We start from the raw sequence: 14,292 nt of genomic DNA, 5'->3' as shown, positions 1-14,292 counted from the left end.
AATGTAAGTACTTACCTGAACTTTTCAGTAACATTCTCACCAAGATACAGTCATGACAGAGTAAGGTTTCCAGCAGCAAGTTCAAATTGCAGTATGGCTGGGATAACAGCAGTTTCAGTTGACCCTGGACTGCCATTTCTCTTGCTGATTGATTCCTTTCAAAATACAAGATAAAAACAGCATAATGTAGTTAATTTATCTAAGAAATTAATATCCTTAAAGTGCAGATGTAATGCTAACTCCCTTAAATGTCAGTTCCTCCCAGATTACTCTGACAATGCTTTCATGATTGCTTACTTTAAGGCAGCTCAGGGAAGGAATTAGATTTAATCTCAACTAGCTAAAAGCAAATTAACATTTTATAGTCTGCCAAAGTTATAACTGATATAAAATAACTTTACTTATCTCTTTCATGGAAACATGTATAGCCTTGTTCCACTAGGCAAAAAGGATTTTTTATTTCGCGCTTGAATAAATCTAAGGCTATTATTCTTTAATTTACTATCGTGTTAATTGTTTATTGCTCTGAAGTATCCTAAATTAAAGATATGAAACTGTTAATTAAAAAACACAGAGAATGCTCAAAGGGTGTGCAAGGGTCCTCATTATGCTGACCAACTCTTAAACATCAAAATACACCTGAAATTGGCTGATGTACTTTGCCAGCACAGGGATGTGAGAAAGCATGCATTATCTTTTGAGGAGACTGCAGTTTCTTATTTGCTGTTTCATGTTCTCCAAAAGTTTAGGTATCCAAACAAATATCCCAGGGCTTCTGAACTCAGCCAATGTCCCAACACCAAACATCAAACTCAAGATGGAGTAAGTAAAATGGGCATGGATTAGTCTTTCACTCCCATCAGGTGTTTTCTGAGCTCAGCGAGCAGCTTCCTTGGCAACAGAGCTTTGAGTTTCCCCTCCTGTCTATTCTGCCTCAGAGAGAGTAGTGCATCTCAGACACCTACCCTCACAGCTGATTGTGATCTTTCCAAATGCTCTTTTGATGTTTTCTGGATGACTCCAAGGACCAAAAAGTGTGCATAGACCTGCAAGCTGCACCTGTGAGGGAACTATGGCTTAACTAACTGCACAGGTAAATTCTGTTGCTGATGACAAAGTGGAGACTGTCAGTCCCTCAGATTATTGTACTTAGTGTTTTGTTCTTTCAGACATTTTTAGAAAGAAGTTTTCAAAATTGAGTTGTAAGTAATTTTTTCCATGAAAGCCTTTTTCCCCTATTAGCTGACATATAAATGACCTTTCACATTTATAAGATTTTTAAGCTTTTAAAATTAAATTCTCATTGACGTTTAACTATCCTATTTATTCATTTCGGATGTAAGTTTATACAACAATAGTTGCTAATTTTGAAAGTTTATGTACTGCTTATGTAAACACTTATGCACATAAATTTTACACACACCAGTGTAAAAACTACATATGCCTCAGTGCATAAACTATATATGCATAAACATTATCTGCCAGTACACACACGACAACTTCAGCATTAGCCTTCTTTCTTAGAAGCTAAGTCTTCCTGTTAAAAAAGATTAATATTAATCTGGACATGTACTTTATGTACCATTTGTATGCAGCTATTTGGATAAAACTAAAATGGGTTAATGTGGCTATTTTACATTTCATACTTCTGTGTCCATCTGAGCGGGACAAGCATGCTATCACACAACTCAGCCTGTATGCATGCATGAAAAAAGCACAGATGACTCCACAAAAACTCCACTGTTCATTCAAGGTTACTGTATAGACAGCATATCTAATACAATTCGACAAGACCTGGAAAAGAAAATGCCAGTTAACATATTTAACTGGTTTAGTCTGTCACATCTATGTTTCCATTGACAGAAATGTGTCTTGTTGATATTCTAAATGCAATATTTCAGGAAATAAAATCTTCCATATACAGTGTAAACGCACAGATCTTGCAAGGAAACCTTGAGGCAATCTAAGAAAACCATACTTCCATAAAGGCACCTTACAGCAGGACCCTTATATCACACTATTACAATAAAACTTCATAGCTAATAATGTAATAACCATTTAAGTAGAAGACAGTTTTATACAGATTGGCCTTTTGGACCTGATACCTATGAGTAGATAAGCAACATACATGCCATGAAAATTCAGCTACATTTTTTATTTTCCATCTGGAAAGTTAGATATAATGTAGCACTGGCTTGACAATGATATTTTTGCACATAAATATGTATTGGATTTCAATAATATTTATCAAAATTATATACACTTATGAATGTTCATATTTAAAACACATATTGTAATCAAACTTTAGGGTTTGCATTCTTAGAAGCATTTTTTTCTACATGTTCAAGATTAGTTATATGTACATATACTCTAGTGCATTTGAAGAACTACATGGTTGTTTGTAATCACAATTTAAATTCAAACAACTCACACAAATCTTAGTGCTCTGCCTGAAACTAAACATTTCACAAATTCAGTTAAATTATATGAGCCAGCTTAATCCTGTTTATCTTCTTCCTTGAATGAAATGGTATGAAATAAAATAAGGCCAGTTACTGCCTTCAGAATATAAGTAAAGGAACAGCTTTGGTCAATTAGATTAATGATGGATAATATTTTAAATGAATTCAGAAATAAATGCCATTTTTAGAATATTTGAGTTGAAATAAAACTCATCTGTCATTGACCAGATGGGAAGTTATCATGTTGTAATATACACCCGTTCTTGGCTCTAAAAGCCTTTTGCAAATTGAAATGTACAATGGTGTGACTCACTTGGAGGAAAAATAAAATATAGCAGACATTCCCTACAGTCATGAAGCTAGCACCAATAAATGCACTGAGAAGTTTTGCAACGCGCATATGGAGAGGCATATGTTCTCCCATCTTCGTAGCTCAGTACTAGTGAAAATAAGACTAGCCTCAAAAAAAGTGACAAAAGGTGAAGTACATATAAATATCACATAGAAATGTTCAGTTTTGTACAGTAGAAAAAAAAATAGAACTCTCATTTGCAAATGATATGATTATAAACCCCAAATGAAGCAAAGAATGAATCACACTAAAGGAACTGTAACATAAATTATAATCAGTGATCATTTAATTTGACAATCAACTACATTATCGTAGTATACAGGATGGAAAAAAAAAGAAATCTTCAAATGAAAAATCAACATTTCATAAGACAAAGGTTAACTCTACTTCATGTTAAAAAAAAGATGTTCAGTTCAAATAGACTTCAAACAAAACAGACTAGCCATATTAGTATGTGAGAACTGATGCAGAAAAACTGGTAAAGCAGTGAATTTTTTGAACAAAATTATTTCAACAACTAACAGAACTTTGTCCTGAAATACAAAGCCTATACAGAGCAAATAATTTTGTTCCAGGTTAGTCTTTGGAATTCAGTAAAAAATTAGGTGCCCACAGCTGGGAGATATACAATATCCTCTGCTTTCAACTCTGTTCTGCACAGTGAATTATTATTATTTTTTTTTTCAGAAGTAGGACTAAAGAACAATCAATAAGGAATCAGCTTCCACTTGTTAATTGGTTCTCTGCAGTACGTAAACATAGCGGGTCTTGTTGATATACTAACTGTAATATTTCAAGAAAGAAAACCTTCCATATACAGTGTAAAACCAATAACAAATCATAGCACCTCAGGACACATCACTCAAAATTACTTAACATACAGAGTATTCAGTGCTTTTTTTTTTTCTAAGCAGCTGAACGCTGTGCTGTTAAAAGGTGATGCTACATATTTTACCAGTGCAGTTCACCAAGACTGCACAATACATGGATTGTCTTCACATAGGCACACTAACTATAAATTCTGAGATATGTGCTTCCTTTTGGACTCCTCATTTTCCCATAGAAATCTGACAGAGAAGACACTTCGGTGGTCAGAAAGATGTATGTCTTCTCACCTTTCATTCTGAGAAAATACACAAACCCTTTCTAAGTCTAGAATACTTTTTTTTTTTTTTTTGCTATTTATATTTATGTTATTAATGGTAAGTCTGTCCTGAACAGAGCCTGGAAAATTGTAATTCCACCTCAAAAAAGAGAAATTCACAGAGTGAAATGGTACCAACATTTTGTTTAGATACTTTAATGCAGCAGAGGATAAAGTCTTGCAATATCATCTTCCAAAATTCATAATGCAAACTAGAATTTAAATTCTGAATACTGGCTTTGGATTAAAGGTTGAAAAAAATGACGAGTCTTTAACTCGTAGAAATACAGTAAATATCTTTTTTAGTGATCATGTTGTCAGACTCTCTGCTGTATCCACCCTTCTCCTATTTCTCCACCTATGCATAAATTACTGAATCATTGGCTAATTTTACTGAAATTTGATTAATAGAAATTCCACAAACATTATCTTTCAAGACCTAGAGAATTTGAACTACTACTTTTCAGTGGAGAAAAGGACACAATCTTAATTCAGTTAATCTCTGTTAACACCAAAGTGTGTCTGTTTTTTTGGTCAGCCGGGCATACACCTCAGACTCAGTCAAACCATCTATTGCATCTTGTTCAGTGAGTATCAGAGGCATGAGGAAAGGAGACAGCAGTATCACTGACATGACATTAGGGGTGAGGGTTATGGAAAGAAAACAGAATGTGCTGCATAGCATGGGATAAATATTGTAATGGGGATGATATAACATAAGAAGTAATAAATCAACAGCACAGTGGTGTTCAGTAAGTCACTTTTCATATAATAACATATTCTTCCAAAACATGAAAATACTTTTCTGTTTCAGAAAACAGAAAAAACAACTCACAAAACAGCTTTTCATGAAAATGGAAAGTGAAAATCTCTCAGGAAATAACTTCCAAAGAGGAGGAGGAGGTGAAGGGGTTAGAAGAGTATCTAAACTGGTGTGGGAGTACTTTAAGTTCAAAATTAGAAAGGGAATGACAGCACAGCTGGTAGCATATGTCTCATATGTAACTTGTCATTATATGCAGTGACAGAGAAGAACAGAGTAAGCTTTTTCTTCTAATCATGCAGTAATCACCCTCAAAATATTGACTACTATCAAGAAGTATATATTTCAATGTGATATTTTATCTATCAGAAGCTTTTTTAACTAGCGATCACAAATAGATGCACATTCTTTAACTCTCTTTTAATTATAATTCTTGAAGAACCTGTGTTGAACTACTATACTGGTATATACTCTTAATACAAGAAAATCTTAAACACAAGTCAAATATCAAACATAATGAACATACAGGCAAAAAAACTACAATGTACTGCTTTCAATGTTACCACTCTCAGATTCTTAGCTTCAAAGACAACAGAAATCTGCAATGAATTTCAAAAAATGCTTCCATGTTGTTTCATCAGAATGTCTATTAGCCATGCATTTGGATGTAATTGCTTTTGAAAGAACTGACTGTGTGGTAGTTCTTTTACAATCAACTTTTGATACTCACTTCAGCAAGGAAGGACTGGATGATGGTATGCAAAATAACCAACATAATGGATGATAAGAGCCTTTAGAAAGATCATGAGGAAGCTGTTCTCCAGAACTGTTCAAAAGTGTCCTGAAAAAAAACCCAAAAACATCATGAATACTTCTGAATGATGTGGAAGACTGAAAATCCCTTTGGAACAATAACACAAATATATAACAATAGAAGAGAGAATCCTTTAAGATAACTGGCACTAAATATACATGTACATACACATATCTGCAAATTTACTGATCTTGTCTGATGTTAAAAATGTCATTCTCATCTTACTTCACCATTTGTCTCAACATCTATCACAGACAACACAGTTAAATAAGATTTTTCTTCATATAATTATTCTTATACAGCAGGTTTTCAAACTATGGGTTTAGATGCACTGAATAAGCAAATTTTCTTCCGTCATTCCCTTCTATTCCTCTTTTGTTTCTGCAAAATATGTGTATCATATTATCAATATTTTTCTCGTAAACAAAAGTAAACTATCTTTTGAAATGGCAATAGTTATCTTTTGTATAACATGCAAGATGACATAGACTTTAAACAGAAAAAAAACAAAGTGAGAGGATTTGGATCTCCTCCATCTCCTTCACTGGCTGCAAAGACATATTATAGAGGTTAAAAAATATGCAGTTTTCAAGTTTAAGGACTGCTGAAAAACTAACTAAGCTAGTTTTACGTTACTTCTACTCCATCACTGCTCTTACATAAGGAGTGTGAGAGGACAAAATCAGATGTGTCCAACCAACCAGTAGCAAAAAATTACTTTTCTGATTATAGACATATATGTGAGAATACAATTTACAGAGTTAATATTTCATTTTAATTTAGAGGAAACAGAGTTGAGGACAAAGACCTGGGGGTGTTGGTCGATGCTTGGCTGAACATGAGCCAGCAGTGTGCCCAGGTGGCCATGAAAGCCACTGGCATCCTGGCTTGTATCAGAAATAGTGTTGCCAGCAGGAACAGGGATCATCCCCCTATATTCAGTACTGGTGAGGCTGCACCTCAAGTACTGTGCTCAGTTTCGGGCACCTCACTGGCAGCAAGACATCAAGGCTGTGAGCATGTCCAGAGAGGGGCAATAAAGCTGTGAAGGCTCTGGAGCACAGGTCTTATGAGAAGCAGCTGAGGGAGCTGGGATTGTTCACCGCGGAGAAGAGAAGGCTCAAGGGAGACCTTACTGCACTCTATAACTACCTGAAGGGAGGCTGTAGTGAGCTGGGGGTTGGCCTCTTCTCTTGTGTAACTGTGATAGGACGAGAGGGAATGGCTTTGAGTTGCACCAGGGGAGATTCAGGATGATATTAGGAAATACTGCTTTTCTAAAATCAATTATCACTTCTTTTGCATCTTTTCAGCTTTTTTGGATGTGAAAATTTCATCCCAATAACTTTCCTTCTCTAACACTTACTTCTTTATGTATTATAGTTGGGATTTTTCAAATTATGTAAAAAAGGTAACTTTAAAAATGCCAGTTCTACAAAACTTGTATATTTGCCTTCCATTCTGAAGTGATTCTGTTTCATTCCCAATTTTCAATAAGAATTCTTTCTGCTATAATAAGAGTAGTAGACATTTAAAAATACCAAAAAAAGAGGTATGAAGATTTTCTCAAGATAAAAGTATCGTTAAATATGACATAAAAAAATGCCACTGCCACAGAACAGAAACAGTGAGAATAGATCTAAATGCTCAAAACTAGAGATAGACTGAAAGCCAACTGGAATACAACCTTCAGGATCACATCTAAAATGAAAAATTTCAGTCTTTCTTTATAGGGTGCTATGTCACAACAGCACTGACAGTATATGATTTTCACTGTTTTATTATTTAAAATCGCTTTTTAACTCTTTTTCACAGTTTCATGTAAGTAATTGAGAAGTACAGTGACAATGCCTACAAAGGCTTCCCTATGTGACCTCAGATGAAAGAAGAGATATTATTACACTGCTCAGTAAGAAAAACGTGTCTACAGTTATCCCAATTCCTTCACTGGCTTCTGAACTCCTGAAAAATATAGGACGGTTTATTTAGAAACTAATTTTACTGATCAAATAAAGCAAGAAGGACTTCAAAATGATCTCACGTAAGCAATATCAGACCAGAAAGGTTAGCATATAGTAAATTTGTGCTCTTTGTGAATTCACGAATAACAGAAGATTAAAAAATAATCAGAGATTGTTATAAAGATAAAAAGAGTACTTAGACTGCAAAATAATTAAAGATAGTAATTTCAATAATCTGAGAATATTCTAGAAAAAAAATGTTACTTTATCTCCAAAATATTTCTCACAACATAGCAAAGGACAGTTACAAGATGTTCCTACAGGAAAGAATGACAGATACATGTTTTTTGTTACTGCATGAAATGTTTTAGAAGCTTCAGGGCTAATGCAGTTTGTTAAGTATAGTTCCTTAGCTGTCACATGAGGATAAGCACAGGGCAAATTCTGAGGCACAAAGCAAAATCTCTTTGCAAATTCTGAAAAGACATGGAGAAAATGTGATAGCTTTAAACGCTGTTTAAATTTCAGAGTACCTTCAAACATTATAAAAAATGAAGTGTATAAGTGACAGTGAAACAACCCTTGGTGCCAGCAATACTCTGTGTCCAGTGTTGGCTATGCAGTTCTTGCCAGGAAAGGGAATCAGCTCTGTGCCAGACAGCTTAATTCAACCACTCTTCTATAGAAATGTAATAATAGGTAGTAAGAAATCTGTTTTGACTACAAGATATGTAAAAGAAGCTGTCTGTGTAGTCTCAAAGCAGTGGATAGCACCTGTGAAAGTATTTAATACCATGCCAAGATTCCAAGATACGGTAGTTTTATTCTTCTGTAGAGTATGACAAGGTGATAAATGATCTTTTAAACCTCAGTGTGGGCGTAAAACAATGAAATGCCAACAAGATGCATCCTGATGCTATTTCCTTACAGACTTTGAAGAATTTAGTTCTTTATAAGGAAGAAACAAGACTAAGAAGCAACCTCATGAATTGTAACTCACATATTAAAATTAAGATAAATATTTCAGGTTTCTGTATTGAATGAAAGATAATTTTACCCAGTAGATTTTACCAATAGAACCTCTACATTCTTCTTTCATAATCTGCATTATTGACTTGATTCCTTGTTGAGAAAATAAGATATAAAAGTTTGTGAGACAAAATCATAAAAAGCTCCATCCACCTTAATTTATTTGATCTTCATAAACAGAAGGAATGAAATCTCCTAAGGCTAAAGAGTATCAAAAAAGCACAAGAAATATAAATCTGCTTTGACTTGAGCAGCTTGATCTGTTGCAAAAGTCACTGCTCAGAAGAGGAAAATGAGGGTGCTGTATTGCATACTTCAAACTTGTTTTCTAATAGATTATTTAATTCTAGAGGAAAAAATAGGGAAGAACAGTGTTGGATTCTCCTGCAGAACAGAGTAATAGTGTTGAAATTTTTGAGCCAAAAAACCCAGACACTTGATCGGAGTAACTGATAATGACTTTGTCTGCACAACAACCATTGTGAGGGACTAAAATCCTCGTTCAGAGATTTGGATCAGCAGCAAGAAAACAGTTACATACGGTAGGTTTTAGGACCATATTCTGGATTTCACTATTGCTCAAGAGCTTTCTGTACAACCTGGGCAGATGTGGACATAAAAAATACACATTTAGAACATTTGCAGGAACTGGAGAAAGAGGATAAGGTAGTTTAAGCAATAAAGCTTTGTACAAAAGACTACAAGGACAACAAAAAATTCACAAAGTTATTTAACCAAATACTTGTGGGAAGGTTCAACCTCTACTGCCATGCCATCAACATATGACTCTGAAGTTGTGGCAACATAATTAAAGAAGGAGATATTACTTTTAAAGCTGCCCTCACAATTGTCTTCTTGGCACCTTTTAAGTCAGAGAGATGAAAGATATGGCTGACATCATCAAGAGATCTTTCTCAAATATTTTCCAATGGTCTTGGAAATCTAGAAAGGTTTCCTGGAAGATGGCAAATGATGTCTCTGCTTTCAAGAAATGCAAGAAATTAGATTCTGGTAATTGTAGGCCTTTCAATCTCACTTCAGTGCCTGGTAAAACTTTGGAGAAGAATTTGTTGTGCCAGCTACAAATTTTTCATCCTTCTATTTCCCTCCTGTGTTTCCTAACAGCAAACACAGAAGCTCTGAGTAGATTGATAGAATATCCCAAGTTGGAAGGAATCCAAAAGGATCATTGAGTCCAACCCTGGGCTTCACACAGGACCACTCATGACCCAAACCCCGTGTCTGAGGGCACTGTCCAAACACCATGCCCACTGCCCTGTGCAGCCCCTTCCATGCCCACTGCCTGCTGTTGCAGAGCCTTTCCCTGACCCCAAGCTGCCCCATCCTGACACAGCTCCATGCTGTTCCTTCTGCTCCCCCTGAGGAGCTATGCTGCCATGAGGGCTGCCCTCAGCTCCTCCTCACACACCTTTCCCTCCAGACCTTTCACCATCACTGTAGCCCTCCTTTGGACTCTAACAACTCTATGCCTTTCTTCCACTGTGGCGTCCAACCTGCAGGCAGCGCAGAGCAGAGGGCACAGTCCATCCCCTCGCCCATTGGCAGTGCTGGACCTGCTGCATCCCAGGGTAGGGTTGGCCCTTGGGGCTGCAGGGCACACTGCTGCCTCGTGTTGAACCTTCTGTCATCCAAAACACACAGTTCCCTTTCTGCGGTGCTGCTCTCCAGTCTCTTGTCCCCAAGTCTGTAAATACAGCCAGAGTTGAGCTGTTCCAGGTGCGAATTGAGCCCTAGCTCTTGTTAAAACTTGATGTAGTTGGTGATTGTACAGCCCTTCAATTTTCCTACATCTCTTGGCAAGGCCTCTCTACACTTGAGGGAGTCAATGGCTCCTCCCTGTTCAGACCTTGATCTTCAAATCTTCCTGGAACTGTTCTTAGGTAGGTAAGATGGGGCTTTGAGCAACCTGATTTAGAAGGAGGCATCTGTGCCCACAGCAGGGGTGTTGGAAAGAGATGGTTTTAAAAGTCTCCTTCAAGCCATACCATCTGTGATTCTTTGATTATAATTTAGAAAGGGCAGAAAAGGGTGGAGAAAAATGATACATGCAAAAAGTGTGAGTGCTAAAATCTGGTGGCCCAAGATTCCTAGGTGAATTTAAAAGCAGGTCTAAGCATGCTTATGATAAAGAAAACACACTATGTGAGGGCAGGATGCAGAAGGTCTGATTTGAGACTTAGGAAAGAGAAAGCATATGACAATCAGTTCAGTTTAAGTTTTTCATTGCTAATCTGAAATACAATAGTGAGTTAGGCTATCTGACAAATTGTCTATAGTGAAACATACAATATAAAAGAACTATTTTCATAAGAACTCACTGGCCATGTAACCAGATAACAATTGCAGTAAATTGTGTTCCTTTAAATTCTAGCACTCACAAAATTTTTATGGATTGACAGCAGAACACAGTTTACCTTGAATAGGTAAATCTGAACTAGTAATAACACAAAATATTTCAATTGTATGAGCCACTAATTCTTGAAAATCTTTTCAAAGGCTTTACTAAAGCTGTTATTACTTACCATAATAGGAAGTGATTTCAATTTTACATTAACATGTTTCTAACAAAACCTATTTAAAAAGCAAGTTGTACATCTGGGTAAACAATAATCAACAACATTTTACTGTTTGTGTTACAGAGGAAACAAAATCAGAAAATCATTGTTATCTTCTGTGTTGTCACCATCAGACAAATATGCAAATTAAGGATTTGGTCCAAAGTTAACAAAATACCAGCAGACATAATAGACCTCTAGGCAACATTGTAAAGATGACTTCAAAACCAAATCAGTAAAGAGTCAAAGTTTATCAAATTGTTTCAGCAGTGTTTACAGCACTTGTATTTCAACACAATTATTCATCTTGCCAATGTATCAATGTAAGTTGAAAAAGAAATATTGCCTGAAATAGAATGCTTAATTCATACTCACTCATGCAAAATTTTCAGTGGTGAAGTTAAAATAGCTAGCACAGAGAGCATATTATTGCAATGGCTATGTATTTTATAGATCTTGAGATCTCTGTCTTCATGTGGATCCAGAAATTGCCGGACTGAGCTGCAAGCTGACCACAGCATATTTTCAGTGGACATCAAAATTGCTGCAATATCTATTCTGTAGAAATAAAAAGGGAAATTAATATTACTTGGATGCATCAGAATAGTGGTAGATTTCAGTTAAATAGAGTGCTCTTCTGACAACCAGATATGTCTGAATTATAGCAGGGACTTGAAATTGCATCTTTCATCAGTGCCTGCTGTAGAATCACTGAACTTACTGTACTGAAAATATAGAGTTAGTCACAAAAAAAAAAATAAAAAAAAATGCTACTAAGACTAGTCAAATGAAGACTTGCAAAACATGGAAACGCTTCTTTAGAAAGACCGTGCTATTAGATGGGAACAACTTACTGTCTACATTACAAATTTAAAAAAAGTAATGCAAATTTATTTATGATAAAAATGAAAACAGAATATACATTCTCCTTGTGTTTTCATATCTAATGGGAGTAATAAAGTAATGACAAGTGAACTTAATCTTGAATTCTACAAAACATTAACTGTCAGGCAACACATTAGTATGTGGAAAATTTTGAGTCCATAACTGACAGCCACTTGATACTGACTGTTAGAGTATCACAGGACTTGAACATATAAAATCCACTGAATTAAAATGATCATTAGAATGAAATAAATTATGTCTATTCCTTCCATTGTATTTACAATCATTTAACTTGAATCACATCAGTGTATAACAGGAAACTAAGATTTATGAGCTTTAGCCACTAAAAAGTGTGCATTAAAAATAAAATCTTTACCTGATTTGTGGGGTTCGCTTGTAAGTAGGACAGGCCTGGGAATATCTGGAGGACAGTACAGCCAAAGATTGCTCTAGCACATCTGTAAAAATCTCCTGGGCTAACTTGGGAGGTAGAATAGTCCACAGATCATGATGAAGAGCACAGCAGAAGTAGTGCCACATCTGGACTGAGAATGAGCATCTTTCACCCTAGCAAAACCACCACACATTTAATAATAGAAACGCACTCTCCAAAATGTCAGTTCAGTTTCTGTTAGTCTAATTAATTCAATCTGAAAGGAAATAGCTGAAGTGTTATAGGCATACAATGACCAAATAAAGGTCCTTGACAAGATGTGAAACTAGAGCTCTGACACAGAACTACATCACAACTTACTATATCCTTAATTAACCTACTATCAAAACCAATAGAGTTACAAGTCCAGTCAACCTGTAACATGCTTAAGAAGTACTTATTTGAATCCATGCTCAAATACCTCAACTAATACCTGTTCAGAAAATAATACTAGGATGAAGTTGAAACAGAAAAGAGTCTTGAACATTCACCTCCTACATTCCAATGGAATTGAGAAATATTTTAAGAGTGTAATGATATTTTCACATTATCAGATATAGAAAATAACACTGCAGGGGTTTGAACATCATTTTTTTCTAAACAAAATAATCTGGCTTCTTTTTAAACATGCTATTTTGGCAGGATGTTGGAACCTGTCATTACTCAGTATTTCAGTGTATCACACACCTTAAAATGAACCTATTTGAAATGAAACCTTTATTAAAGGGTGGTAAATTATAACAAAATACTTAAGAACCTAACTTGTGAACATTGCCTTAGTCATTAAATTTATGATTGTCATATCTCAAACATCTCATTTAGGGGGAAAAAAAAAGAAGACAAAAAATCATTAAAACATCCAATTTACCTGGTTTCACTAAGATAGAAAAGGAAAATGTACTACAGGTTAAGTACAAAGAGAGTACAAAGGAAAAGTATATGCCAAAATTTCTTCACAGAAAGTTAGTGACAATATTAGAACTGTTTTCAAGCTGATTCTAACTCATCTCACTAACACTCTGTACAGGTAAGCATTAGGTATGTGTTTCTAAATAATTTGAAATGGAATACTCTTACATTGACCAAAAGTGGATCAGGACCTACAGGAGTCATAACACAGTATTTCCCTCTTTTTGTATTTTTCTTACATGAAAAAAGTTCAAATATTTTTGCTAGCTACACTCAAACACTATTATAATAAAGTATAAGCTTAATTCATAACTTGGCTCGTAACTTTATAACTGTGCATAACTGAAAAGTTAATAATTAATTTATCTAAGTGTGGATTGCTTATGCTATCACGATTACTCTCCAGATTAATTCCAGTACAACTTCTCCAGAATGTAAAGGCCTTGAAGCTATCTTACAGCCATTTTAGTAGCACTTCCCATACTTAGCAAAAAAATTTCTATTCTTATAGAATAAACGTAGCAGCTATAAAGGACCTAGTCTTAATGGAAATAAATTCATTTACATCACAACTTTAGCTTGTAAAAATAATTCAAAAATGTATTAAAAAATGCAGACAATAATCAGAAATATAATTCTAGTGGAACTTTCTAACACAGAGCATTTATTTTTGTAAATAACTAAATGATGGCAAATGTCAGTTTCCAACTATAAACACAAATTACTTTATTTTCTTTGCTTTATTTGATTTAATATTGTAAACTGAATGACACTGCTTTTCTAACATTGTACCACCTCTGCAGAAGCAACAGTTTAACTGAAGATTTAATGGGATTAATTCCTCTTTTCTGACCATTTTTTCTATTTGTTGTCATTTCTAGGCATTTCTACTGGTAAACATCTGCTATTTTTGTAAGCTTCATATTATAAAAACAGATGCGAGCTGTTATTTAGCTTATATATC

General features: G+C 35.1%; 1 protein-coding gene across 1 annotated transcript in view; it reads right to left on the bottom strand.

The window, feature by feature from the left end:
* KIAA0825 (KIAA0825 ortholog) overlaps positions 1-14,292 on the bottom strand; it is a 185,584-nt gene that overhangs the window by 124,318 nt on the left and 46,974 nt on the right. The window contains exons 9-12 of the mRNA XM_065745607.1: positions 12,363-12,553; positions 11,477-11,659; positions 5,452-5,562; positions 16-155 (exon numbers count right to left, since the gene is read on the bottom strand). Coding sequence (XP_065601679.1) covers positions 16-155; positions 5,452-5,562; positions 11,477-11,659; positions 12,363-12,553 — 625 coding nt within the window. The remainder of the gene's footprint in view (positions 1-15; positions 156-5,451; positions 5,563-11,476; positions 11,660-12,362; positions 12,554-14,292) is intronic.

The sequence above is a fragment of the Cyrtonyx montezumae genome, unplaced genomic scaffold (genome assembly GCF_038088225.1).
Source record: "Cyrtonyx montezumae isolate F1298 unplaced genomic scaffold, pur_monq_1.0 scaffold_36, whole genome shotgun sequence".
Taxonomy (NCBI): domain Eukaryota; kingdom Metazoa; phylum Chordata; class Aves; order Galliformes; family Odontophoridae; genus Cyrtonyx; species Cyrtonyx montezumae.
The sequence above is the reverse complement of the archived record's forward strand: the minus strand, read 5'-3'. Positions and strand labels throughout refer to the sequence as shown.